Source organism: Poecile atricapillus, chromosome 1 (assembly GCF_030490865.1).
Source record: "Poecile atricapillus isolate bPoeAtr1 chromosome 1, bPoeAtr1.hap1, whole genome shotgun sequence".
Classification (NCBI taxonomy): Eukaryota; Metazoa; Chordata; class Aves; order Passeriformes; family Paridae; genus Poecile; species Poecile atricapillus.
The window spans coordinates 119,379,156-119,406,328 of record NC_081249.1 but is presented as its reverse complement, the minus strand read 5'-3'; the positions used below and the strand labels follow the sequence as shown (position 1 = coordinate 119,406,328).

The following is a 27,173-nucleotide window of genomic DNA, read 5'->3' as shown; positions in this document are numbered from 1 at the left end:
CTTTTGGAGCTTTTAGGCATCATTATGCTACAGCTAATAATAAATAATTACTGTAGAGAGCTGAGTCATACCCTAAAAAGAAGAAAAAAAAAAGGTTTTAAATTGATAATAAAGAGAGAATGACATGGTCTAGATAGAGAAGGGATCTTAAGCACCCTCTCTAATTCACCTCAAGAGAAGGAATAAATGCTATCTCTTGGTCCTCATTGCAGAAAATTGGGTGAGAAGGAAAGAAAACTGTAAAAGAAGAGGAAAAGGCAGCAGCTCAAAGGCAAAACTCATCCTGGGAGAGACACAGGCACAAGGAAGGCACCAAAGGCACGAGAACAAAGATTATCCTGAGCAAGGCTGAGAAGCAGGGAGAGGTCAGAGGCAGTGTGTGTCCATATCCCATAATGAGAATGTGGTACCTGACTCCAAACCTCAAATTTGGGCAATGAAGGTGTGAGACTTGTGCAAAACAGGGAATTACAAATGTCACTGGCTACACATGAACGGGAATTCCAACGAAGCAAAAACTCATGCACGAGTTTTGTCTGATTTAGAAATACTAATATTCCTATTCTGAGAGAAAACATGGAAGGATAAAAGAAGACGATAGAAAATACCTGACTTAGAAAATAATGTTATAAATTCAGTACATCAAGAAAAGGGCATTCTCATGAATGCAGAAAAATAGCTTTAGTTGAAAGCATTAAATAGCAGCAAGTTAGAAAAACATAAAGAATGGGGTAAGAGTCAAAACCTTGCAGCACAAAGTCAGAAGAATTGGGATCTTTTGGCAAGGGAGACGTAACATGAGAAATCATCTGCCAAGAAATAATGGCCTTTCCTGAAATCAAGCATGGAAGGAACCTGGGAAAAGGAGCACGGAATGAGCCATGGGAAAGGCTTGATCAATTTGAGCAATGGAATTCAGAGTAAAATTAGGTACTTATCAAAGTGGCACCAGGCAAACAGGACCTTCAGGAGGGGATGAGTTATAAACAACCTGATACACAGAGAAGTTTTATACTTAATGCTAAACATACATGATTTTGGAAGAGGTTTCAGGCTCAGTTTAAAATAAATTAAGGTGTATTCTTGTTACCTAGCTATTCTAAAAGAAACATTCATCCTATTGCTCATTTTTTACAGTAATTCCTACAATACAGAGCGCTGACTGGAAATTACACATCACAGCTCCTTGCATATGCATTAGTGCTTCCTACCTAAAAAAACCCCAAACACAATGAGTTTCCCTAAGATATAATCAGATAATAACAGGACATAATAAACAGCTGGGATTGCTGTTTCCTTTGACTGGAGGGAACGTGAGATCCCGAGCAGCGGCTCTGCCCAGGTCAGAAGTTAATACATCACATTCAGTGCAAAATTCAAGTATTTTTAAAGCAGAGGATAAATGGGAGAATTACCTGAAATGGGAGCTGTGACTGATGGCTGTATAGGATAGGCCTGCTGAACGAATGGCTTGACGCTGGAATAAAGAGGTGCACAAAAATCACACGCCTGTGCCACCCACAGGAAATTCCATCAGACTCACTACAGGAAAATAGGTGGCTGATGACCTTTACCCACCTCCTTGCAGGGCATATTTGACAGACAGACAGCCCAGAGGGAACAGAAGGGATGGGAATTACACCCAGGGATGGGCAGGGAATTATACCCAGAGGACACCGAAGCAGGGGACACAAGGGAGGGTGCCCATCCGCTACTCAGCCTCAGTTTGGAGGTTTGGGATCCCACTTCTTGAATGTGACTTCACATCACTCTAAAGACTTTTTCTTTCCCTAAAATTATCTTTACCTCCTTTTTAGAAAAATTTGCAAGTTGTCACTTGCCCAGTCTCAGAGTGCACAAGCCACCCTTCTCACTGCACAGAGAAACACGTTTGAATTCTCAGGACTTACTCTTGCGAGGATCCAGGCTGCCCCGTTTGAATCATTCCCGGCCAAAACTGCAAGAGGAAAAACAAACAAACAGGCCCACGGTTGTTCCCTTTGTTGGAAGAACTTTGGGTATTTTTGAACAAGCACGATTCCCTTTTGCAAGCCCAATCAAGGCATTAATCCATTCATCCCATCTTAGTTCCCCACTGAAGGTTGTCAGGGAGTGCAGGGATGTTTTTGGGACTCGGCTGATGACTTACCCCAGGTGCCCCAGGAAATGTAGGACGGGGAATTCCTGGCAGGCCCAGCTTGTTGTGAATAGCAGTAGCTGAGACTATCTGTGCTGATGACATTGCTGCCATGTGCTGGAGCGCTTTGTCCTTTGCTGTCTGATCCTTTAACATGACAATTACACGGAGTCTTAAAACATTTGGCACAACAAATGACGTTCAATAACTGCAGCTACAAGCACGTGACTAAAAACTGAAAAAGCCACACAGAAAATGCAAAAATAGCAAATCATGCAGGGAAAAAAAAAATAAATAAAAAGTACAGCATGGAGGCTAACACTCAAACTACCTCAAGGCAAAACCTCCTCTCAGACATGCATGGTAGACCTGAATTCTCACAGTCTGCTCTGCCAACACGCAGGAAGCTCTGGGAGAGCAAACTGCTGCCCATTTGTTTATCTGGGCAAATTGTGATTTTAAATCAGGTTGGGCTAAACAGGGCGTGCTCCCGAGGATGGGAATTACACCCAGGGATGGGCAGGAAATTACACCCAGAGGGCACCAAACCAGGGGACACAAGGGAGGGTGCCCATCCACAGCTCAGCCTCAGTTTGGAGGTTTGGGATCCCAGGACTGGGAGCACTGGGATTTGAGCTCTGTCATTCCCATCTAAGAGCAGCTTAGAACGAGAACACGGAACTGCAAACAGGGACAGAGCTTTCTCCATGCTTAGAGACGTTTTGGATTCAGCTTTATGACAGTTAGGTCACAAACATGTAAAGGACATTTTAAATGCTCAGTTGTGGTGTTTTACTGGTTTACAGTGTTCCCACAGAAAGCCATCAGCCATAAAATTCCTGCTTTTTTTGGGCACACAGGAACGAGTTTAGGAAAAGGGGGGTTGTTATCAGTTACTTGTATTAGAGCAGCACTTGGAGTCCCAGCCACTGCCAGTCAGGTCTGCTCACAGGACAGGAAGGGAAGGCTTCTTAATGCAACAGAGTTAACCAGGGGGATGTCTTAGGTCAGGGAAAATGAGTGAACACAGACTGTTACACGCTGCTAAAGCAGGGTTCCTCATCCAGGAGTGCTGGATTGATGAGCACCAACACTTAGGTGTGCCACTTAGAATGAGGGAACACAAGCAGTATTAGGCAAAGATGTTTTTTTGGGGGGGGATTTTTTTCTGGTTTTATTTTCCAAGCAAAGTAGCAAGCATGCCAGCAAGAGGTGCATGCTCTTATTTATGATACATGACTTTGCACATATGCCCCCTCTAAAGCTTGTATGTAGTAGTACTATAGGTGAGCACTTTCCTCCTTTCAATAGCTCCTTTAGAAACAGCACAGGCTGAAAGTACAGGAAAAGCTAGCCAAAAAACTCTGCCAAGCACAGCTAAGGTACATAATACTTGGTTTAGTCAAAATACTTACCATGCTTGTTACCTGGATACAACAACAAACAGTTTATTAAAATGCTTGTGTAGAATAGCAGACTCTTAGCAAAATATGAACAAAATAGTAAGAGACAAAGGAAGAGCAGTTTGTTCAACATTAAATATCAACTTTAAACAAATGCATTATTTTCACCCAGGGTCTGATTCATTAAAAGGGTGGGAAAAAAGGATTAAAAACCCCAAAAACCCTGGGGAGAAACAACCCCCAGCTCACTGTGTGAAAGCCGTGGATACTGAAAGAGAGGGATTGTTGCTGAGTGTGTTTCCCTGAGCTGTGCAAGGAGCCCCTGTGGGAAACAGCCTGGAGAGCAGCAGGTGGAGTAGGGCAGGAGCTGCTCCAGCATCATTCCCTGTGCTGGGGAACATCCCTGTGCTCAGCATCATTCCCTATGCTCAGCATCATTCCCTGTGCTCAGCATCATTCCCTGTGCTGAGAGACATCCCTGTGCTCAGGATCATTCCCTGTGCTCAGCATCATTCCCTGGGCTGAGGAACATCCCTGTGCTCAGGATCATTCCCTGTGCTCAGCATCATTCCCTGAGCTCAGCATCATTCCCTGTGCTCAGCATCATTCCCTGAGCTCAGCATCATTCCCTGTGCTCAGCATCATTCCCTGTGCTCAGCATCATTCCCTGTTCACCTGCAGGGTGTGGGGACATCCCTATGCTCAGCATCATTCCCTGTGCTCAGCATCATTCCCTGAGCTCAGCATCATTCCCTGTTCTGTGTGGGACTCCAGGACAGCCCCTGCTCTGTGTCCTGGGCATCTCCAGCACCCTGGGCTCACCTGTGCTGGGGGGACACATCCCTTAGTGCAGGGACAAACTCAATCCTCTCTCAAAACTCAAAACTCTCTCCAAACTTGTAGCTTTCCAGTGTTACCACAGCCAGCTCTCTGGTGAAGAGCTGGAGGTGAGCCCTGTCTCTCAGCCCTGCCTGCCCTAGGGTGGGAGGGTGTGCACAGGAGCTTTGTGCATGGCATGTTTTACTGGCTGCCTTTGGATGTCTGCAGGCCACCAGGCTAAAAGATCTGTGTTCTTGCTGGGTGCTAAGAAGTGACAGAATGCTGAGGTTCATGCAGTTCCCCAGGTCCCTCTTACACTTTTGCACAGCAAGAAGAACCCTCCATCATGAACAGACGAAAGTGAGATGTCCTGAAGCAATGTGGAGATCCAGCCCTACCAGATTTCTCTGTTCCAGCCTTATTCTGTAAGCAGAGCTGGCTTGGAAATGTCAAACCATGAGAGTCTCACCCAGCCTGCTGAACCCTACCAAGAGCCAGCATTCAGGGGATCTGTGTCCTGTGTGTAAAATAAATGGTACAAGAAATATGTGCCTCTGGGTCCTAGTAACCTCCAAACCCGTGTGAGTGAAGCTTTTGTGACTCCCCTGTTATTCTCCAGACATGCTGGGACACTGCAGGCTCCTCTCCTGCCCACCACCAGCCATGCCTGTGCCCCTGCCAAGGTGCCAAATTCTCCTGGATCCACTATTAGAAGGATCCAAACTAAAGGAGGATTTAAAAGTAAAAGCTTTGTCAGGGCTATTAAAGTCCATTCCTTGGAGCTGTGTGAGCCAGGGGAGGTTGTATGTCTGTGAAATTGTTCATCTCTCCTCACTTTATCCTCTAAAGTCTCTGGCTAATTCCCTGCTAGTGTTGGAGCAGCTCCAGGAGAAGCTGGATTTATCTCTGCCTTGTGAGGCACTGAAACCAACTGAATGCATTACTTTCTGAGATGTTATTGCCATCCAAGGGCTGGAATGGGAGCCTGGACACCCAGAAGCAGCTACAGTAGGCAAATCCCACCTTAACAGATGAACTAGGAAAAAGTTTGAATTACACTTCCTTCAAAATCTTCTGGGGAGCTCTTAGTCACCATTAAGGTGAATCTGATGATCCTGAATTTTAAGGACAGTGACAGGGATTTTTGGAGGGAGAAAACATCTTTGCTTTTGTGACATGAAATGGTATGTGCCCTCCTTCTTGCCAACTGCTGCTTTTCACCCTAGAATGATCTGTGCTTTGTGGGGCCATTCATCTCATCCTCTTTACATTTTCAGGAGGATGGGATAAAGGAAAAAAACCTTCAGAATGACAGCTCAGAAAGGCATTCCTTGCAACAGGGCCAGCTCTGGGGTGTTTCAACATCCCCCAGTGGTGACAAATCTCATCTGGGACATCAGGACAACACATTCCAACGGGAAGCTTCACCTTTTGCAGGCCTAGGAATCTGCACAGTGGGAAGGTCAGCTTTTCTCAAAGCAGCTTTGCATTCAAACACGACAGAAATCAAATTCAAAGTTAAATACAGATACTTAACAGGTCCTGAGCTGCACTGGCAAAAAAGCACCTTCAGCTCCAGGTACTTTTGGAGAGCTGCAAGGTGGTTGCCTGTGCTTGTATAATCAAGCAGACTTCGTGGTCTTCAAAAATGAATGGGATCACCACATTTTAAAGCTGTTTATTTAGATTGCAATATCAGCTAGTCTGCCACTTAAAAACAAGTATATGTTGGGGCTTTTCATGCTGTAATAGAGAGCACTCGTAACCAGGAGGGAGCGAGGCTCTCTACCTATCACTGCCTCTTCTGGGATGAAACTTGGTAACTGATTAATAACACACAATGGTATTACATCACAGTTTAGGCAGCAAGAGAAGTAATATATCCAATTAAAACGGCAGGGGTAATTTACACAGGCAGATTACAGTAATTACCCGGGTTGGAATTTGGCCAGGACAAATGGGTTAACACCCCTCCTCTAAAACGGGAACGTTGTGGGATTTTTAATGACTGCAAAGAGCTAAGATTTTGATTTCCTATCTTGTCCGAGACAAGAAAGGGTTTTGTTTTGCTCCCACTTGTGCTGGTTTGTAAAGCTGGAATAATTTTTTTCAGCTCCATGTGGTTCACACTGATGTAGTACAAGGAAAGTTTGGGCCAGCGTGCTGCAGTCTCGTGCCGAGGTTCAGCAGAAGCCTGGGGGGACAGCATCTCCTACCAAATCATTAAATCCTTCTGGAGATGAAGGTATTCCTTGGATAGGTCCCATCTGGCCCTGACCTGGTTTGACCCCACTCAATGGATGAGCTGGGAGGGGATTGCTGCTGCCCAGGAATGAGCTGGAGCCACAGGCTGCACTCACACCCTGCCCTCCCCTCCGCTTCCACAAACCTCCTGCACCATGCACATCATCAGTAATGCATGTCAGCAGGGTGCACTTACTGTACAGGCACTGCAAAACTGCTCTAGCCCCACTAAATCCCTAAAACATCACCTCTGGGTCAAAATGTGTCTCCTGTTTTAGCTGGCTGCTGTTGCACACTCTGTTTTTTGGAAGATGTGAGCTCTAAGCATCTAATGCAAGACTACAACTTTTAATGAATCAGACCCTTGAGGTTTTCTTCCACAATTCGTTTTGGAATGTAAAATACACAGATAAATTCGATATTAGTAATTCCCCAGTATCATCCAATTATAGATCTTAATATCTATAAAAGCCCCGCATGAAACAAGAGCTCTACATGACAAGCACAAAAGAATTTGTGCTTGACTTTCTTTTAATCCAACATAAACAGAAGAATAATTCAATCAATCAGTTCAAACAAGTTCTTAAGCAAAAAAATAAAAACTGTTATCCTAGAATGATAAATGGGGCTTTGAATACCATGTTATTGGTGACTTTGGGAGAGAAAAAAAAAATCTAAGACAGTGTGAGGAAGAGTAAGCACAACAGAACAGGATTAATTCAAGAAGGCCTAAAACCTGTACCAATATTTAAAATGCAAAACTTTTCATGTAAGGGGGAAAAAAAAAAAAAGACACAAGAAACAACAATTTGCTCACAAAATGGATGTTACAGTAACACTAGCATAAAATAGCTTCCTAATAAGCAATTTTGCAGATGTTATTTCTGCACAGATCTCGTATTGATTCAAATAACCTTTACAATAATTAGCTGTAGCTCAAAAAAGATAAACAAATCATGACAATATACAATTGTTCTGGACAAAAGATAGAGAGCACTTCAGTGTTTCTAGCCCTGATCTCCAATTTGCTTATTATTAGAGAAGACAGGAGTAAATACAAAAGCTGGCTATTTCAGCCAGGCAATAGCTAATGCCAAGAAGAGAATGCGCATTCAAAGCTGTCCCAACTTGCTGCCTAATGAGTAGCAATTAATCCATCTTATTGTATTTCAAAATGCTGAAGACTCCATTCACATCAAAGGGAATTTTTCAAGGCTTTTATCATTGTTCATTTAAAATAGTATAGAGCTATCTTTAGCATTTTATAATTGACAACAATATTTTCTTTTTATCCCTAAATGCAGAATGTAGAATAATGGATTTAAAAACATGTAAGAGATGTGAACTGTAGGCATTTTAATGTGGGTTTTTTTGTCTCTAATTAATCTTGCACTATGGAAAAAAATCTACTCTGAAAGCCTAAGAGAGATGTACATCCTGCTGTGAACACCTTTGCTCTCTGTTTATGCACAGCTTCCAATCCATCTTTTGTCCTGAGTGGACGGAGGTGGCTTTGGCTCCCTGTCAGTGCAGAGGTGGGAAATGCTGTGACCTGGCACCCTGGGCTGGTGTATTTGACACAGAAACACAACACTGGAGTGTAAAAACTCTGCTGTGCCTCCTCAGCCTCTGCCCGAGAGGAAATGCCATGAAGAGGAGCTGCCTTTCAGATCTGTCTCCAAGGACAACTTCATCTCGGCCTCTCTTCCCATTTTCATCACATTCAATTGCTCCGACTTCAGGAAGATTTTAATAACCTCAGCGTATCAAGACTAAAATCTCTAAAATAGGTGCATTTTCCTGCTGCAAAGAGAATCAGAGTGTATGACATCCCTGGAGGGGCTGAGAGGACATTCTTTACTGGTGGTCTTGAAAGGCAGCAATGGCATTCATGGGTGAAACTTCACTTCCACGGGCTAAGGATCCATCCATCCCTCCACAGTGACCACAGGCACTTCTCACTGAGGAAAAGGGACCTTGCTGGACCGAGCAGGTGAGACTTCTGCCTCTCAGGAAAGCTTCCAAAGCCATGTGTGCAGACAGCTCTGAGATCCTTCCATCCTGGTGGAGTTTTGCAGAAGGTTAACATGGGAAGATCTGCCCAAGTGCTCTCCTCTCCGTGAGCAGGAGATCAGCCACAGATCAAGAGAACATTGGCACCAGATGCAAATGGGATTTTCTTTAAAGCAGTTAAGTGCTTCCCTGGATGCCACCAACCACAGGTGTTACAAGCGGCAGCTCACTGCTGAAAGGGTGAGTTGGCCTGGGTGGGGAGCATAGGACCATAAAATGGTTTGGGTTGGAAGGGACCTTAAAAATAATCTAATTCCAAGCCCACTTCTAGTGGGACTTTTCCACTAGAGCAGGCTGCTCCAGGCACCATCCAGCCTGGCCTTGAACACTGCCAGGGCTGAGGCACCCCCAGCTTCTCTGGGCAGCCTCTTCCAGCACCTCACCACCCTCACAGTAACTTTTTTATTCTCCTAATATCTAATCTAAACCTATTCTCTTTCGGTTTGAAGCCATTCCTCCTTGTCCTGTCAGTATGTGCTGGTGTAAAAAAATCCCAGGTGTAAAAAACTGCATTTTATCTTCTCCTTGGTGACCCCTTCCCCAGGGAATGCAGACAGCACCCACTCCAGGGCAGCAAGAGCCCGTCATCTTTCCGAGGATACTGCTGGGGCTGTTCAGGCTGCTGCCAAAATTGGTCCCCATTGAAATAGTGAGCACTCAGAGGCGCTGGAATGTATGTGCCTTGTCTTCCTCCTGCAGCAGTGACATCCTTCTCAGGCAGCTTCTGAAGTCCTCAGCAAACTGCTCTGCCAGGGGGGAGCTGGAATAAAGATCTCCAGAGGTTTCACTCCTGGCTGGTCCCTGCCTAGGGTGATCCTGGGTGACACTGGCCCTACAGACGGTCCCACACAGCGAGGACAAGGAAAAGCAGGCAGCAGCACTAACGAAATTCCTGCAGGAGCAAAGTTCCATCTCAGGCTCAGAAGCAGCAGCTTCCAGCACCTCCAGGGAGCACTTGCAGCAGGCAAGAGGAATGAGAGCTCTCTTCTGCATAAGGCAGCTCCCTTATGGCACCTTTTACATCAAAATTCACCTCTTCTGTGCGGGGAGGAAAGGCCTGGCCAGGTGGGAAAGGGCAACAAGCCCTTACAAAATGTTTTGTTGTCCAAACAGATGTTCCCTTCTTCAGGCGACTCCTTCACATGAAAATTCCTTCCAGTTCTCTATTTACTGCAAATGGTATCTAGACTAGATGAAATATTCTTAGGGTTTGGCTACCTCGGCTCTTTGGAAAGCTTCAATATTAATCAGACAGCAGGTGCAGTATTTAAAAATAGTTTTTTGCTTTGTAAGTGGCTTCGCATTTTAAGGTATTCTGGTCATTCAGAAAGGGAGATATTTTTTAGAACATTAAATCAAATAATTGTGTTTGGCTCCTATGCCTGCATTTGATACCTAGGTGAGCTTCCTGATTTTTACAGCCCTGAGAGTCCTCTAAAACTCCAGGGGCTGCTGGTGCTGAGCACCTCTGAAAGTAAGGTCACCTACTCACATACTTGATTTTAGGCATCAAGGCTTGACAATTTGAGCTTAAAATGCTACATATCTCTGTATTATTGCCCCCTGGGTTAAAAAGCAGGACGTTTTAAGTTGTCTTAGTCGTTCTTTCCGAACCCCAACTGCTCAGCCAGTGCAGCTAAAAAGCCAGCCACCAACAGCCAGACAAGCTTGCCAGCATGCTGCCCTTGAAAAACCCAGTGCTCCTGTCAGGGAGGCTTTTACAAAGCCAGGCTGTTATTCCTACACTGCAGTTCCAGGATGGGGGTGAGCATCCGCAGTGCTCAGGACAGGGAAAGCACTGCCCAAAACCAGAACAAAAATGTGATTTGTTCTCATATCTGGGTGGAGAAATAGAAAATAGTAATAAAAAAAAAAAAAAAAAAATCCACTCATGTTAAGAGAAGAAAGAAAAAAAAAAAAAGGGGGAGGGAAGTAAAAGATTTACAAGTTCCTTCACTTTTTATTAAAAAAAAGCAAAAATCGACAGCAAAAACTGCCAAACTCCCTCTTTCATTTTCAAATAGTGTGGAAAAAAAATACCAAAAAAATCTCAAGCTCTCTGCTGGAAAACTTGGAAAAACAAGCAATCTGAGAAACCCCTATGAAACATTTCCAAGAGGTTCTTTTCAACCTTAGAATATATTTTATGGAAGGCAGAGAAAACGGGGACATGTACAATTCATCATGTCAGATTAAGCAAACATACTTAATATTCCCTGAACAAGACTCTGACTGAGGCTCTCCAAAGATTAAATGTCAATAATTTACTTTAAAAAAAATGAAACTTCAGGGAATCTTGTAAATAGTGCGTGACTTGAGGTGATGCTAGATTGTAGTCTAGAAAAACGAGAGCAATCTGGATAAACTTTGATCTCTAGCACTTGGTAGAAATTATTTGGTTTAAGTATTTTTGATAGCAGTTCAGCAGCATGGACAAAAAAAACATTTGGGAAAGGAAAACAATTACCCTAATTACCCCTCTGGAAAAAGAATAAAAAAATAATAATAAAAAATAAAATAATGATTAAAAAAAATAAAAAGCATCTAGGCAGCTGTGACAAAACGCCCTGTGTACTTAAATACACTGCTAGGCTGTTAAAAAGTAAAACAAAAAAATGGACTGACGGGTTAAAAACCTGTGGACTGACGGGTTAAAAACCCGTGGACTAACGGGTTAAACCAGGTTTAGGTGCTGAGCTGTTACAAAGAGGAGTTCACTCGGCATTTGGACAGTGTTAAAACGAGGTTTTTTAATGGGGATGCTAGTGCAGAAGCCGGGGATTAAACACAAAGAGCTCCCACATGCAGGAAAAGGAGGTTACAGCACAGCAGCCCCAGCGCTCGCCCATCACCGCAGGGAGGAGAAGGGACAGGCACAGCAACCACAAGCCCAAAAGCAGAAAAGCGCATACCTTCAGCTTGGAATGAAAATCACGAGATTTCCTTCTGGCAAGAACCTGAATGTGACTAGACACCTGCAGGGTAGGGGAAGGGAGGAAACAAAGGAAAAGCCTGTAACCATGGAGATGAAAAGCCCCCTACAACTGGGCAAGCCAAACGTACCTTAATGGCGGCTTGAATTTCTCGAACTTTCTTTCTTGCTAAGACCTGTATGTGACTAGACACCTACATTGTTCAGGTTTATAGGGGGGGGAAAAAAAAAACAACAAACAAAAGAAAAACAAAAAGCAAATCAAATTTTAAATGTCTATTTTTCTCTTTTTTTTAAAAAAACAAAAAAAAAGTAAAAAAACAAAAAAAAAAAGAAAAAAAGAAACTTTTCTGAAGGGAGGAAGTTATTTGCATCTTCAGTAAGCTCTGCTGTTAAAGATACCACATTCCCAGCCAGATACCAAGCTCTTAGCACCGAGGCTTAACAATACAGGTCATCACTGCAGGGACTTGATTAAGGAAACAAAAAAAAATAGAAAAGAGAAAGGGGAAAAAAAAGTGTAACCCACCAGGCTGTGCATTCAGCTACAAGATAGAAGACACAGTTCCCAGCTGGATGCAGCCCACGTGCTTTGGTACCGATCCCATCCATGCCCAGGCCCTGAGCTCTCATGTGGGGAGCCCAAAGGATTTCTGCCCCATCTGCTGGGGATGCATTGCCCACTCTGACCATTTGCCACTAGGCTTGAGGCACAGCTTGGCACCAAGAAATTGCATCCATTATTTATTGTGCTCTGCAGCTCCAGTGAGGAGATTCAGGCTGCCTTTTGAGTCCACTGAAATGCTTTAAATTCTGGCACAAATGATAAAATACTGGCACAACACAGGTCCCTGAACCCCTGCTGGTTTCCTTGGTAATCTCAGCATCAAATCTGCCCACAAAACATTTGTGCAACTGGGGACCAGCAACTTGACATCAGCTCGAGCGATGACCAGGTCTGGCCCATGGCTGCTTCACTCAGAAATCTGTACAAACCCAGTCCTGCACCACACCAGTTACTGGTCAGAAGTTGCTGCCTGTGCAGTGAAGGGTCTGGGCCCAAATTCACACTCCTGTCTAGCCAGGGACATGCTGAAATCCATGCTGCTGCTGGTGAAGGTTTAGTGATGCTTGGTAGCACTCAGCATCCTCCAGCCTTCTGTGGGAAAGTTTAAAACCTACAGTGATGGCAAAAACCACTAAAAGGGAAACCTCTGATTCTGGTTTGACCCAGGACATGCCACATCAGGTGGTGCACATTTTTCCTACACTAGTTACAATTCCTGTCTGGGAAAGAACAAAAGAAAAGCAATGATTTCCTCCTCTGTGAGACTATTCAGTGACAATAGTACCAAAAAGGCTGTATTTTAGGAGGGAAGCAAACAGCGATGCATCCATGAGCACCATCCCTGAAGGCCACCTTCGGGAACAGCTCTGCAGTAATTCAGAGTTAAACTGCTGCTTACTGAGCCGTTTTGCAGACAAACACCTCGACTGAGTTCTCACACATATTCATTTGTTTTGCTGTCAGTGGAATATTAGTGATGTTAAAAGCTCCACAGGAAGAACAATGAACTGAACAACACTGAATGGCTGGTTAAAACTCCAGAGTAGCTCCAAACCCCCTTTTTTAGGCACTCAGTTGGAATGATTTATGCAGCACTACAGAGGGATGCACAAGTGCAGAGGTAGCCATCACCACAGTGAGCCGTCACAGCCCTCCTGCCTTCTTGGCACGTGCTGGCCAAGGATCTGACCACCCCAAGCTCTGCATTCTCACTCCTGAGGCATTAACTTTGTGAGCCCAGCATAACTTCCAGCTCCTGGGGCTCGCTCGGCAAGGCAGGGAGAACCAGGGACTCTGCTTTTAGCTTGTGATGGCCAGCCTTTGCCTCGCTCCTCTTCCACGTGCTCTCCTGACGCCTTTTCTCATCCCTCGCGCACGTGCTTGACAAGGGACATCACCCAGGGCAAAACAGCACCCAAGGTGCTCCAAAGCCGAGCTCTGGACGCTTTGTGTGACCCAGGGCCACCTCTCCCTGTGCTGCAGGACATGCAGAACATGCACATGCAAAGCCTCTGCCTGCCCCCTGTCACACATGTGGCGGGGGGAGAAGGGGAATCTCACACCTGACCTTAAAGCAAGGGAGCTCTGCTGTTTGTGGAGCGTTTTTAAACAGCAGCCACTGCATGAGCTACACACAAACTGTGCCTTCTGCAAGGCTGCTGATCGCTGGGGGTATCATGAATTAAAGGATTTAGTAATATGTGATAAATTAATGGTTATGTGGTAATTATCTATAAAAGAACTCAAGGTGGTTTTAAGGTTTATTCTGACTCTTGGATGAATGAAATCTTACCATGGTCAAAGACCAGGAGCTCAAAGGCTCTTAGGGAAATCTTATAATAATTTTTATATCTTGTAGCAACTACTGGCCATAGGCTAAGAGCATGATTACGATTGGTTCATTTTTATATATTTCCCAAGAATATCCAAGAATTATAACCTCTATTATACAGCCAAATTCCCTTAACTTTTAAGAGGTTCCACTCTTTACCATCTCAAAATAATAATTATATTATAATATTATGTAGAGAAATAAGGCACCATGCTTTATGGCTTTGTTTAAACTTTTGAATTTTTTTATGAAATATGGGGGATAACAGCTTCATTTACAGACAGCTTAATGAAAAGTGAATCCTCACACCACCACAACATAAACCCTGGAGTTTTAAATATTCCCTAAACAGCATGTATTTAATCTGAATAGTGAAGTCAACAGATCATCCCATCAGAGCCGAAGCACAGCCAGCCACTGCAGCCAAAAATGCCACGTTTTGTCATTCATTGACATGCATACTTCCCCACTGGGTTATTTTACCTGCTTCCTGGTCCGTGTCTTCCCTGTTCTAAGTTTGATGTATCTGGCTATCAATTCATTCCTACCTGAAACAAAGAAAAATTCATGGTAAGGGACAAGCAGCATCACTGGGAACGCCATCAAACACCCCCATTCCAACAACACACGAGCTCTGTGCATAACAGCCTCCTTTCCTCACACCAACTCCACTTCCCTCTGCAAACAGTTTGCCAGAATTTCTCACTGTTCACCAGTACTTCTCTTCCATCTCCTGGACAGGCACTGCACCACTCAGAGCACCACGAGCTCAGTGTTTGCACCCCGAAGCCCCGCAGAGGTTTACGGGCAGAGAGGCACCTCCGTGGGCAGAAGCGGTGCCCAGCATGATCTCTCACAGGAGAACCTCCCATCCTGGGGTTCACACAAGGTCTGGGCTCCCCTGCTTTTGCTTTCAGCTGCTCCAGGTGTTGTTTGTGCCCTGGATCCCCATGGGGAGGAGTGGTCACCCTTGAGAAGGTCGAGTGCTGCCCGAGTGCCAAGCACCCAGATGTGCCAGCTTCTCTCCAAGTTTCAGTTCTTGGAGCAAAACCTGTCCTTCCTGCCAGAAAGCCTCTCCAGAGATGGAAACCACTGTCCCAGTCCAGCAGGTTAGCAGCCACACCCCTGACCCTGCTCACAAGAGAGGCTGCCCAGCAGTGCTGATGCTCCTGTGCCCATCAGCACGCTGGTTTGTTATTCAGAGCTCTGTTTCCCTTGGAAATGTGAAACATCTCCCAGCCTCTAAAATGGCTATTTGACTCTTCTTCAGTCACACACTGCGCTACTTAATGCAAACTAACATTTTCTATCCAAATAACTTCCTTCTTAAGTGCTGCTGACCTGGAAGATAACACAAGTTTTATGTGGTGTCCTGTTTATTTTCACTGTGTATTATGTTTCTTCTCTACAAGTGGTAATAACTGAAATGTACTTGTTCAACAAGTCCTGAGTTACAGAGCTATTTGCATTCAGCACAGGGGAAAAGCAGCCCTGTGTAGGAAATGAGAAAACTGATTTAGCAGTGAGCTGAAAATGGGGAGGTTAAGAAAATAGCCTGTCACCCACCAAGCTATTTTGAAGTGGATGAGTACATAGCTGGGGAATGCAGAAAATTATTTTATCAGCCAGGGCTTCAAAACCTTACAGCTTTAATGTTGTGGGGGAGAGATGAGGAAGTTTAGAGGTAGCCTGCCTATGTTTGAAGTGCATTTTGTTGACTGAAAGATTGAACACATTTAGTCAAACTAGACTTTTTTCCTCAGTCTCCCCCTCTGAGCCTTATTTTACACCCTTTGCATCAAATGTCTCACGGCTCCTGTCTCTTCCATGCTTGCTAAATGGGTACCAGAAGATGAAATATCAAGATGCTGCAGAGCAGAGCTGCATTTTTCTTTTCGTTTTGGCCACATTTCCCACAACATGCCACTGGTTTGTAACTCTCCAGCAGGTCTCTTCAGGACAAACTTCAAGAGGTAAATTTTGCGTGAGCAAACTGTTACACAAACCAGCCACATTTCTGCACACAAATGAGGGATTTCCGTACGCAAACACAGGAGCAGGTAGTTACCTAATTTCATGCCAAGGCCTTGTCTTTGGGCTGAGCAGGAGCTCTGCAGCCTGTTGTGCTCACAAAATACTTGTTGTTTGCGGTGAGCAAGCGCCTTTGTGTTCATGGGGTGAAACAGGGAACGCTCCACCTCTGTATCTCCCTCGTGTTCTGCCTCATAACCCAAACAGGAGCCTGCAAGGGCGGCCTTGTGTGGTCTGGTGAGAGGCAGAGATCACCACATTCCTGCAGCCACCAGTGTGATGGGTGTATGGACCTTCTCCTGTTTCTGAATGCACATTTTGATTTCATTGGGGAATGCCCCCCCCCTCCAGAAGGTACCTGCATGTTTAAGTCTGTGCAGATAATAATACCCAGAATTGAGTTTTTTTGCTGCAAAAAGATTGTCAGGTCACTCTGCTCAGCCACTGGTGACTGTGCAAGGCCAGTGATGCTACAAGATGATGGAAAGGACACGGTGCCATCTCTTGTCCCTCTGCCTGTGCTGCAGATGTTTCAAACACCTGGGCACAGCACAGGTGACTCCAGCCAGCCCTCGCAGCCCTGTGCAGCCCCTGGCCACAGCTGAGCTTTCACAGCTCTCCTCCCAACCAAGAGAGCTAAAATCTATTTGTAAAGGAAAGCTCAGGTTCCCAGGCAGCCACCTGACAGGAAAAGCATCTTCATCAAAAACACCCAGCACTGGAAGTCTAGACTGCATTATTTGAGTGCTGTCTCTGGTTGAGCCCCAGAACGAAACTGGTTGAGCCCCAAATGAAATACTTTGGCTTCACTCGGGAAGGGTCTGTAGCCATTATCCAGCTGGCCAGGGCTATCACTAACAAGATTGCAGGTTTGCCAAGTGACTGCCTCCCTTAAGGCTGCTCAGAGCCTAACTCCAGAAGAGCCAACAGGGTGGAATAATTTGCCTTAACCTGCAGGGAGGAGGAACTCCACAAGGAACCATGAAAAGTGGCCGAGGTAAAAGCCAAACAGGTGTTTTCCTCACCATCGTGTTTTCAACACAGCAAAGACACAAGCACCAGGTTTAGCCAGAGCAGGAGATACTGAAGGCTCACTAAATAACCTTCCCCCTGGCCACAACCATCTGAAAAGACATCAATTCTTTGGGCCACCAAAAGCCACAAACACAAACAGAAGCAATGCCTGACATAAACAAGATAGATCCCCCAACTAAAAATTTACAGCCTTAATGTTATCTACCAAACACTGGTGCTCTTCTTTACCAGCTCTGACAGACAGGGACAGAAATGATCTTATCTCCAGATCAACTAAAGCCCAAAGAGGATTTTAAAGAAAGGAAAGCTTAATACTCCTAAAAAACCCCTTTCCTGCTCTTGGGAATGAGAAGAGTCTGAAACAAAAAGAGGCTCATGGAACTTCTTTAACTGGCCATTAGAAGCTTTAGGATGAGAAATGCTCATTAATAAATAGATCTGTTTTCTCTAGAAGAGCTCAGCTGTGGAAATACTTTCCATACACACCCTCCCTCTGTCTCCTTGTCATACATATCTGGGAAATTGCCTGCCAGAAGAGAAGAGGTCAGATTTATGAACTGTAAATTTTCAGCTCTTTCTTCCTGACATTCGCTGTGACAGTCTCCTACTTTGAATGTTTTGGTTCAGGTATCCAAGAGAGCCACAGGGAGGTGCCTGGTTAGATAAAACATCCTCACAGCACAGGAATCTTTCCCAAGGATCTGGAAAGATCAGGATAGGACCACAATAAATATTTTACATAGGCTGCTTCTTGGAGTTTGCTTTTGTCCCCATTAATTCAGGCTTTTATCTCTCACATCCTTCTGTGCCATCAGTGCAGTTGCAAACTGTAATTCTGCCTGGACTGATGCTGAGGAAGAGGCATTTTGTGCAGAGGAACATCCCTTTCAACCACAGCACGGAGTAAAAAGGGAGTTCATCTAGAAAACAGCGCAGATGCTAAAATGCCGTGAGGCTTTGTGGACAGGCAAAGCTCCCAAAGCCTTGCTGTGGCCCTTGGCCCCCCCACCTGCCCATCCCCGAGCCCCACCAGCCCCAAGAGGGGGTTCCTGGTGCCCCTCAGGCAGCAGAGATCTGGCACTTCTGCTGTCCAGAGCAGCAGCAGCAGCTGTGCAGGGGCAGCTCGAAGCTCTCCCGGGGGAGGCAGTTGTTGTCTAACACAGGGCCCTTGTGCACGGAGCCTCCCCCACCAACCAAGATCTGCTTCCAACAGCCAAAGCAGCCAAGCATCAGCCCCCACAACGGCCTGCTCCGCCCTGGATGCTGAAGTTGTGCTTGCCCCCACTCCCCCAGCACCAGCAGGGTCCTCAAAGGTGAAAATCCACCCCTGACTGAGGAAGGCACAAGTGGGAACCCCTTCATGGGCCAGGAATGACCCCAGCACGACGGGGGAGCCACCACAGGTGGCTCCAGCAGCACCTGCACCAGCTCTGGACACGCTCTTGGCCACACCATGTCCCTTTTCCCGTGTCCTGGCCAGGGGCAGCAGGGCAGGGAGCCGGTGCAGCACGTCCCTGAGCAGCCGAGGCCGGCAGGGATCTTTATTTAGAACATTAATGACACAAATTAAACCTCTGCCCTCCCAGCTCCCAGTAATAGGCACTATCCAAATGGGATAAAAACAGGCAAGGGTGGGAAATAAGGCCAGCTAGCAACTTGAAAATGAACAGCTAATTTTAAAAAGTTTTCATACTCAGCCACGTAATTCAAGTAACGACCGTGTGGAAAAGCCCATTTCTTTTCACACCATGAAACAGCATCAATTTCTTCAAATTCTACCAGACTGTGGCTCGGAACAGGAACTTCCCATCCTGACTGAGAAGTCTGGGAACAGACCTGCACAATTTCATCCCCCAAATCATTCTCACAGCCACGTTTACCATAGCAAAGGTTTGTTCAGTTTTGGTAAACTCCGCTTCTGCTTGGCCTGGTGATCACACAGCGCTGCCCTTGTGCTGGGGGCCAGATTTGGAGAGCTGGTGGGACATTTTCTCCATGAGGAAGCATCTGTGAGTCCTGGGACAGCCCCTGTGAGCAGCACCCAGCTCTTTGTCGGGCTGCTGAGCAGGGGCTGGATGCAGATCCCAGCCCAGGCACCACCAGCAGGGACGTGCTGGTTGAACCCTTTCCTTCCTCTCCAGAAGGTGGGCACGGGGCCCTTGGGCAGCCCAGCTCACAGCTCATGGGGGAAAAGCTGCTCTGTCATGGTGCCCAGCCCCGGAGCTTTTCCATCCCGTTTTGCCGGCGGAATATCCGGCTTTGGGAGATCTTCGCTTCCCGAAGGCGCCTCATAGCTAAATTGGCTAACAAAAAGCCTCTTGTAGATAAAAGAGTTCTGCGAGTCAACAACTGGCTAAGCAGTTTAAACCTCTGAGTAAGGCATCCTCTATTTAAACGTTGTAGGCAAATCTAATTTAAGCTTTTAAAAATATTCTGGGCAGGTGTTTAAGTGGCGGGCACGCTGGGCTCCAGGGGGCTGGGCAGCATTTTGTTCAGCCAGGCTTTCTGCAGAAGGGCCACGTGACAGAGGCCAAATAAACAGCATCTGGGGATTTTCAATTACAGACCTTCACCCAGCATGCCTGCACTGTAATCTCTACCAGATGAGGCTCAGGCCTCACTATTTTCAATAATTCACACACTGTGTACACATAACATGACAATAAGGGCATTCATGCAACCGCCTGATTCGCACATCAAAGCTCCCAAATGGCCAGCTGTAAGCATGCTTACTGCTGAATAATTCATTCTTTTCACAGGCTTGAAAAAACGCTCAGCGGGAGTTGGCAAGCTTGTGTTCTTTCCTGTGTGGTATGCTAAACTCGAATTTTGAAAGAGGTACAGCCCCACTAAAAAGAGTCAGAGATACAACTATTTAAATGTGCATTTGCGAGCTTGCGGATGGCTGCTCACAGGGGAAAAAAAAAGGAAAGAAAAAAAAAAGAAAAAAGGAAAAAAAAAAAAAAGAGAAAAAAGCAGCTCTACATTTCCAAGTGGATAGCCGAGATAAGAGGAAATAACCTACACGTCCTCCGAGGCAGGTGGTTAATAGAAATAAAATGATAAAGCTGTTTTCTGGCTGGTAAAATATTTTTTACACATATTATTCCTGGCTAAAAATCTTGGACATGCCAGGCGTGTAACAGTCAACAAGTTCAGCAGACTTTAAATTTCCTCATGCTTAGCATAAATTTTCTACTAGATGGCAAAGAGGGTTTTTGTTAAGACTAACACATATGAAGAAGGCAAACACAGAAACACCAGAGCTAATTCTGTAACTCCTATTTACTGTTCTCACCGGTATGGGTTGAATACTAATTCCTACATGATATTTTAACAACTCCAAACTTGCAGCTGTGTCTCTGAACATTTAGCTTGCAACAAGTGAGAGTGTTCCAGATTTTGTAATACTCTGACTTAACACAACAGAACCATCATTTCTTTAGGAGATTAAAAAAAAAAAAGAAGGGAGAAAAAAGAAGGGTCTGCTTCATAATATCAAGTTTTCTTGACTGTCAATCAGTGCCTGAACCAGCAGGATCAACTAGTCATGACCTCTCCTTATAGCAAACACATGCTGCTTACCAGCTGTGGGCTGTGTTTTTTACATCCTTTTCTCTATCATTCAGAATGGCTTCCTCCTAATCACAATAATCCCAAAAGTGCTAAAACATATCAATCGTCCTCTAAGCCCTGCCTACAAAAGGCCAGCCGCCCGACCTTTATGGGCTTGTCCGACAGCAGCTGATACTTCATTCAACTACAAATCCAATTTAGCAGCTACAAGAGGTTTAGCATCACTGGAAAAATATTGGTGTTGATCCTGCACTCCTAAGTCAGCAAATATTCCTTTGCCATATTGTTTAGCTTTTTCTGCCATATTTACACTTCTGCTGGATTTCCCTCAGCGACTCCAACAACAGCGTTTAACCTCTGAACTGGTAATATTTACAGTTGATCAAACAGCGATTTTTAAAATATGTTTACCACAATTACAGGAACATAAGCCTATTTGAATTCTAACTGTTATAATTCTGAAAAAAACCCCAGCCAGCAACCCTAAAAACAGACACAGTAATTTCACTGAAAACCATAGAGCACACTTTATGCACCAGTTATGCAGGATGTTATTTATTATAGCCCTTCGGGCAACTTCATGGCAATTCTCTCACTTATGTATTTTTAATTGCCACGTGAGCCAAGGCAAACACTCCCTTGATCTCCCCCCTACACCTTTTCTCTTTCTTTTATTTTTTCCCCCTATTTTTCGGGGGTTTTTTGTTTTAGTTTGGTTTTTTCCTCTTTCTTTCTCCCTCTTTAAGCAGCAGTATGTGTGGGAAGGCTGTATGTGTGACACAGGCGAGCTCTCACAGTCCCCAGGGAGTGGGATGGGAGCAAAAAAATAAAAATTAACTGTGTGTCTCCAACTTGTTGGTGCCCTGAATCCTTTGGGAGCCAAGGGTCAGAATTTAGGCAAGGACCATGCACAGAAGTGGCCACACAAGGATTGGGACTGGGAGAGGACAAAGACCTCAGGGTTCCTAAAATGTGTTTTAAGGGCTGCCCCAGTGGGCTGTATGTACACACACACAAAAAAAAAACTACAATAAGCCACTTAAATATTATTATACACAAATTAACCGCTTGCAAGGCTCACCCTAACGGGCCTGCCCAAGAGGAGAGGGGAAAGAAAAGATCCCAGAAACAAAATAACCGAAATAATCCCTTCAGATGCTAATGAGCGAACAATTACAATGACTCATTTAAGTTATATCATAATGATACTTCCAAAGAAAAGAACTTTTTGTGTATTGTATTAAAACCAACAACAATAAAACCATCCCAGATTGAATCAAGACCACAATTTAATTTACAAAGCAGAAGGGAAATGACCTAATAGTAGCACAGAAAGATATTCTCCTCATGTCAAGTCTTAATCTTTGGGTTTTATCCCAGCTTCAGTTTTAGGGAAAACAATGAAAAAGACCCATAGACACATCTGGTTCAAAAGTGTTCATTGACATTAATGCAATGCATTGGATTCTGTTTGGCAGGTCCTCATACTGGGAAATATTCCACATAAGCAATGTTTATTAATTTTCTTCTTCTGACTTTTTAAAAACAGAGGCAGAACATATTTCAGAAAGAGAGGAGTGATCCAGAGAGCTCTCTGAATATTCATTAATTAATATTTTGTCAGCGTCGGTTGTCTCAACAAAAGGAGGTTTTACAATTTACTCTAAGCCCCATTTAATTAAAATTTAAATGCTGCAAAAATACATGGCTTCCTTTATTTTTTATGTTTTTTTCTTGCCCCTGGTAATCATTTTCTGCTTACAATAAACTGTATTTCACTGCAACCAAAAATGCATTTCAAAACAAACAGCAATTTTTAGGCTTCAGAACATACAAAGAAACTCCCACAGGAGAAAAAAAAAAAATAATAATAAAAATCCCCAAACTTTGACCTTTGCCATATCTGTGGATCAGCTACAGATGTTTAGTAGATTACACAAAAACCTGGATGTCCTTAATCTGCCATTGTGGGGTTTTTCCCCCTGCTCTGGGTGCCAATCCCACGTGCAATTCCAGGCTTGTTTTCCCAGGTGGCTGCAGTTTCCCAGGGACAGGGGCACCCCAAGAAAGGAGCAGACTCTTGCCCAACGCTGCTGACAGAAAGTCTGATTTGGACAGGAATCCTTCAAACACACAGACAATGGGCTGGCTGACCTGTCATGCATGATGGATGAGTTAAGGGGATTAAAACCACTATTTGCATTCGAATAGATAAAAATTAGCAAAATAGAATTTCTCAGTAGGTGGCTTCGGTTCTGTTTGTTCTCATAGGCAAAATGAAGCTCATTTTTAAAGGAGCTGCGATTGTTTAAGTAAGGTTTATTTGCAGAGAAGAAATTCTGGTGCTGGTTTGCTTCCTATTGTTTATTCTTTAAGAAATAAACTTTAACTATCACAAAGTATCCTTTTCTCCCCGTGTTTATCATTAGAGCATTACACAACTACAGTGTCCTAACCATTTTAAATTCTATGTATACCTTAATGCTTCCAGGTTCCTAAGCTTCATATGCCCCCAGAAAAGTGGTTTGAATTCAGGGAGAGATGATCAAAAAGACCAAAAAATGACATTAAATTGTGTATTGATGCTCCAGTGCAGTCCTGAGTGGGAGCCTGTGAGTCAGGAATTGTGAAAGGCAGATGCTTGAATCACTGCAGGCTCCTTTTGACCAGATCAGTATTGCAGACAGGGATGAAAGGCTCAGAGATGGCTCCAGCACGTCCAGGGAGAAATCCCTATGGACAGACGGGCGCAGGAACTGCAGGAACGCCCCTGGACCATCCTGTCTGTCTGTCTGTCTGTGCCACAGCAGAGCTGTGCCCTGCTCCTTGCAGAGCCCCCAGGAAATCCAGCACTTTGGAAAACACCCCTGTGTGTCCTGCCCCAGCAGTGGAGTACTCCACCCCACTCTGAGCCGGGATTTCGGGATGCTCTTCCCAAAAACTCTTGTTTTCTTCCCAAAAACTCTTTGTTTGGCTCATGATTTCTGTGCTGCCTGTGTCCCGTGCAGTTAAGATGCTTTATTTTCACAGCAGGTATTTTAATTTTCATTCTGTCCAGGGTATTTGGCCTTGGTTTGTGTTAGGTGACAGCTTCTGACAGCAGATGGGCCAAGTGGAGAAGCGTTTGACCGGCATATCAAAGTGCCTGGGACACATCCAACACCAGCCGTGGTTTCCAAGTTATTTCACAGGCACAAAGTAGCATTTTGTGGAGATTTCATAGCTAACAGTGTCATTCTAGCTGCAGTACAATAAATATTTTGCACCAATTACCAACCCACAAGAGAGACCTACAACATGCTTGAGTTACAGGGTAAGTCTTTTCTTGCAAACTCAGCCTCAAAGCATGTTTAAAACTGAGACTCCTTTAACTCATTTTTTCAGCCTAAAGAAAGACCTGCCCATAGCTCCTTCCCTTTAAATCAGCTGCCTGTTCCTGCCTTCCTGCAGAACCCAACCACTGATGCTCGAGCTGAAGTGGAGGAGAAAACACTGCTGCACTTGTGAAGGATTCCCACTCTAAGAGGAGAAAAAGAAACCATAAAAGTCATCATAAACTTAGGTATCAGAACACCAAAAGCTGTTAAAGAACAGAAGACACCACTGCTTATTTTGTATCTCAGCTAAGAGATACAACAATGAAAAGCTGAGTAGTCAAATAATACTGCACCGTGATGCATTCTGTTTAAATTTGCAAAATTTAAATTAATAACCTGCTCATCTGTCAGAGAGAAAAATGTCTGCTCTCCCTGCCCCTCGCCCCAGGCTCCAGCATCCCACTGTACATCCCAAGCAGGGTAAATACTGTGCTGATTTCATTACCTCTGAAAAACCCCCATTCATGCCTTTTGAAATCTGCAGGGTTATCTTGGAGAATCAGATGAAAATTTTGGGTAGCCACCAAATGTTTTAGAACACTAATATTTGTAATCTTTGTTGCTTTATTTTATTTATTTTTTTTCAGTTTAAGTGTTTGCTTTGGTTGATGGGAGGGCGCTTTAAAGAAAAATAATTTAAGGGGTAGGACATGCCAAAGAACTGAAAGAAAATCACAGTTATTTATAATCTTTTTACCACTTACTTGTTTCTATGGTAAATCACTGCTTTCTTTTGCTTCCCAGCTCATGGCTTTACTTTACATAACGTTTATTCAAAAAGAGTACATTTGGAAACCTTCTCTTTGTTTGTTTAGGATAAATGAATAATGAAGTGCAAACACAGTTTCACGCCTAATTCTTAATCCCATTTTCCTTAGGCCTGCTGCAGGAGGAGAGAAACTCTACAGGTTGTTTTGTGCCACACACACGTGGAACATCTGCAGTCAACACTTATTAACGCAGCTTAAGAGATTTCTGCTCCTATCAAGCTCCCAGTTTGCTCATAAGACTTTATCATCTGTCTGCTCTAACCTGCTGATCCGGTCATCAGTAATCACATAAAATGATTTCATTTTTCTTCTAATTGTTGGCACTTCATGCATTCTTCTCTCCCTTCTTCCAATGTGCTCTCTCCTACTATCTCCCTTCCTCCTTCTCCCTGCCCCTCTTCAGTGTAAGGACAAGTAACAGCAGTCCTTCCCCTTTCCTGGGCTCCCAGGATAAATCTCCATTCCATGGGGGTTCACATTTCCCTTCCCTCCTGCCTGGCCCACACCACAGCAAGTTTCAGGGCTGTTACTGTCTCGTGGGCAAAGTCCTGACCAAGACTCCTGCTCTGACTCCTACCTCGGCCAGAGGCTGGCTGGATGCATCCTGACACATGGAGGAGAGTTCCAGGTGAGGAAAAGGGCCTGAGCTTCATTACAGCTGAGACCAACAGATGGAAAAGGGTTTTAAAGTGTTAAATATTCTATATTTGGATTCAACCACATGTTGCTAAAACACAGGCAGCGTACAGACTACTGCACTGTACCTAAGCCTCTGCCAACTTCACAGGGAGTACCAAATTTCTAAGTTTTACACACTTTGAAGCACTGCACTATATTTTAAACTTTCTGTTTTGGTTGTAAAGGCATTTTCCCCAAGGCAGCCAGCAAATCCATCCTAAACCTGGCCATCACACCAGTATCAACATTTTAGCACACACGGGGTTCTTGCTGTGAAAAGACAAAGAAATGGTCACTGGGTGAGCCAAAGGAAGTGTATCCAACATCAGCCTTAGCTACAACGTGCACAAAGAGAATAAATGAGTGCTGAGGAGACTTATCAAGAGTGCTTGCAAGGGTGACACTCCTTTCATCTTTGAGAGATGCATATGAACCTGTCAGGACTCAGCACTCCAGACACTAAACTGAGCCACAAACTGATTTTCCACAAGGACTGCTGGACATGGGAGTGCTGGGTTAAGAGCTGGACTCGATGACCTTAGGGATCTTTTCTAACCTCAATGATTCAGTGAGTCTATGACATAAGAACAAGAAGTAAAAATACACTTACTTACCTCAGAGGCTCACAAATGTTTATATGAAGCTATTAAAAAGCTGAGATTTAAAACAACACATCCATTTAAAGGAAAATGAAAGGTTGTTTCTGGTAGGGCTGATGCAGTTACATGTTTTCTGTTGGGGGAAATTTACAGCCACATTATTGCTGTCAAGGAGGGCAGTGAGCCACAAGGATTTCCAGATGCCATGTGTGAAGTTTCTCATTTCCCCTGCCATACTGAAGTACATTATCACCCAAACGCAAACAAGCTTTAAAAAGTGTCTCACACTAAAACATGTGTGGCCCCTTTTTTCCTGGGCTTCAGAGATTCGGGGTTTTTACCTCTCCTTTCCTTCCAAGGCAGCTGGGAGAGGGCAGAGCATCACCCCAGGCACTGATCACAGCGGTGCTGACAGCAATCCTTGGGCTGCACCCTGCCAGAGAAACCTGCCCTGCCAAGCTGCAATGCTGCACTTGCTGCAAGTGGCCAAAGAGGGGGAAGAAATGCTGTGGACCTGAAAACAGATTTAGGAGGAACACAGAAGTGCAGTGGTTTGGTGTGGCTGGGTTTTGGCAGCGTGGGGGTCACAGAGGTGGCTGCTGTGAGGAGCTGCCAGCAGGTTCCTTGTGTCCACAGTGCAAGCTGGACACACCTCTGGCCTGGCCTGGGCTGAGCAGCCTCTGTGATAACAGATTTAAAAGGGAATAAAAAAGTTATTGCACTGATGTAATTGCAGTCAGACGAGAGCAGGGTGAGAACATGTGAGATGTGTGAGAGGAACAGATCTGCAGAGCCCCAGGTCAGTGCAGGAGGGGCTCCAGGCGCTGGGGCTGAGATTGCCCTGAGCCCCTGGCCAGCCCCTGGGGATGCTGAGATTGCCCTGAGCCCCTGCCCAGCCCCTGGGGATGCTGAGATTGCCCTGAGCCCCTGGCCAGCCCCTGGGGAGGCTGAGATTGCCCTGAGCCCCTGCCCAGCCCCTGGGGAGGCTGAGATTGCCCTGAGCCCCTGGCCAGCCCCTGGGGATGCTGAGATTGCCCTGAGCCCCTGGCCAGCCCCTGGGGATGCTGAGATTGCCCTGAGCCCCTGCCCAGCCCCTGGGG

The 27,173-nt window shown here is 44.9% G+C and overlaps 1 protein-coding gene across 5 annotated transcripts in view; it reads right to left on the bottom strand.

Annotated features, from left to right (window-relative positions):
• TEAD1 (TEA domain transcription factor 1) overlaps positions 1-27,173 on the bottom strand; it is a 153,512-nt gene that overhangs the window by 28,829 nt on the left and 97,510 nt on the right. The window contains exons 2-8 of one of the 5 annotated variants that reach the window (XM_058836750.1): positions 14,491-14,555; positions 11,740-11,802; positions 11,589-11,651; positions 3,553-3,564; positions 2,150-2,284; positions 1,911-1,957; positions 1,416-1,477 (exon numbers count right to left, since the gene is read on the bottom strand). In XM_058836750.1, the coding sequence (XP_058692733.1) occupies positions 1,416-1,477; positions 1,911-1,957; positions 2,150-2,284; positions 3,553-3,564; positions 11,589-11,651; positions 11,740-11,802; positions 14,491-14,555 (447 nt within the window). The remainder of the gene's footprint in view (positions 1-1,415; positions 1,478-1,910; positions 1,958-2,149; positions 2,285-3,552; positions 3,565-11,588; positions 11,652-11,739; positions 11,803-14,490; positions 14,556-27,173) is intronic. The other 4 variants (XM_058836726.1, XM_058836717.1, XM_058836734.1 and 1 more) reach the window with 4 other exon arrangements.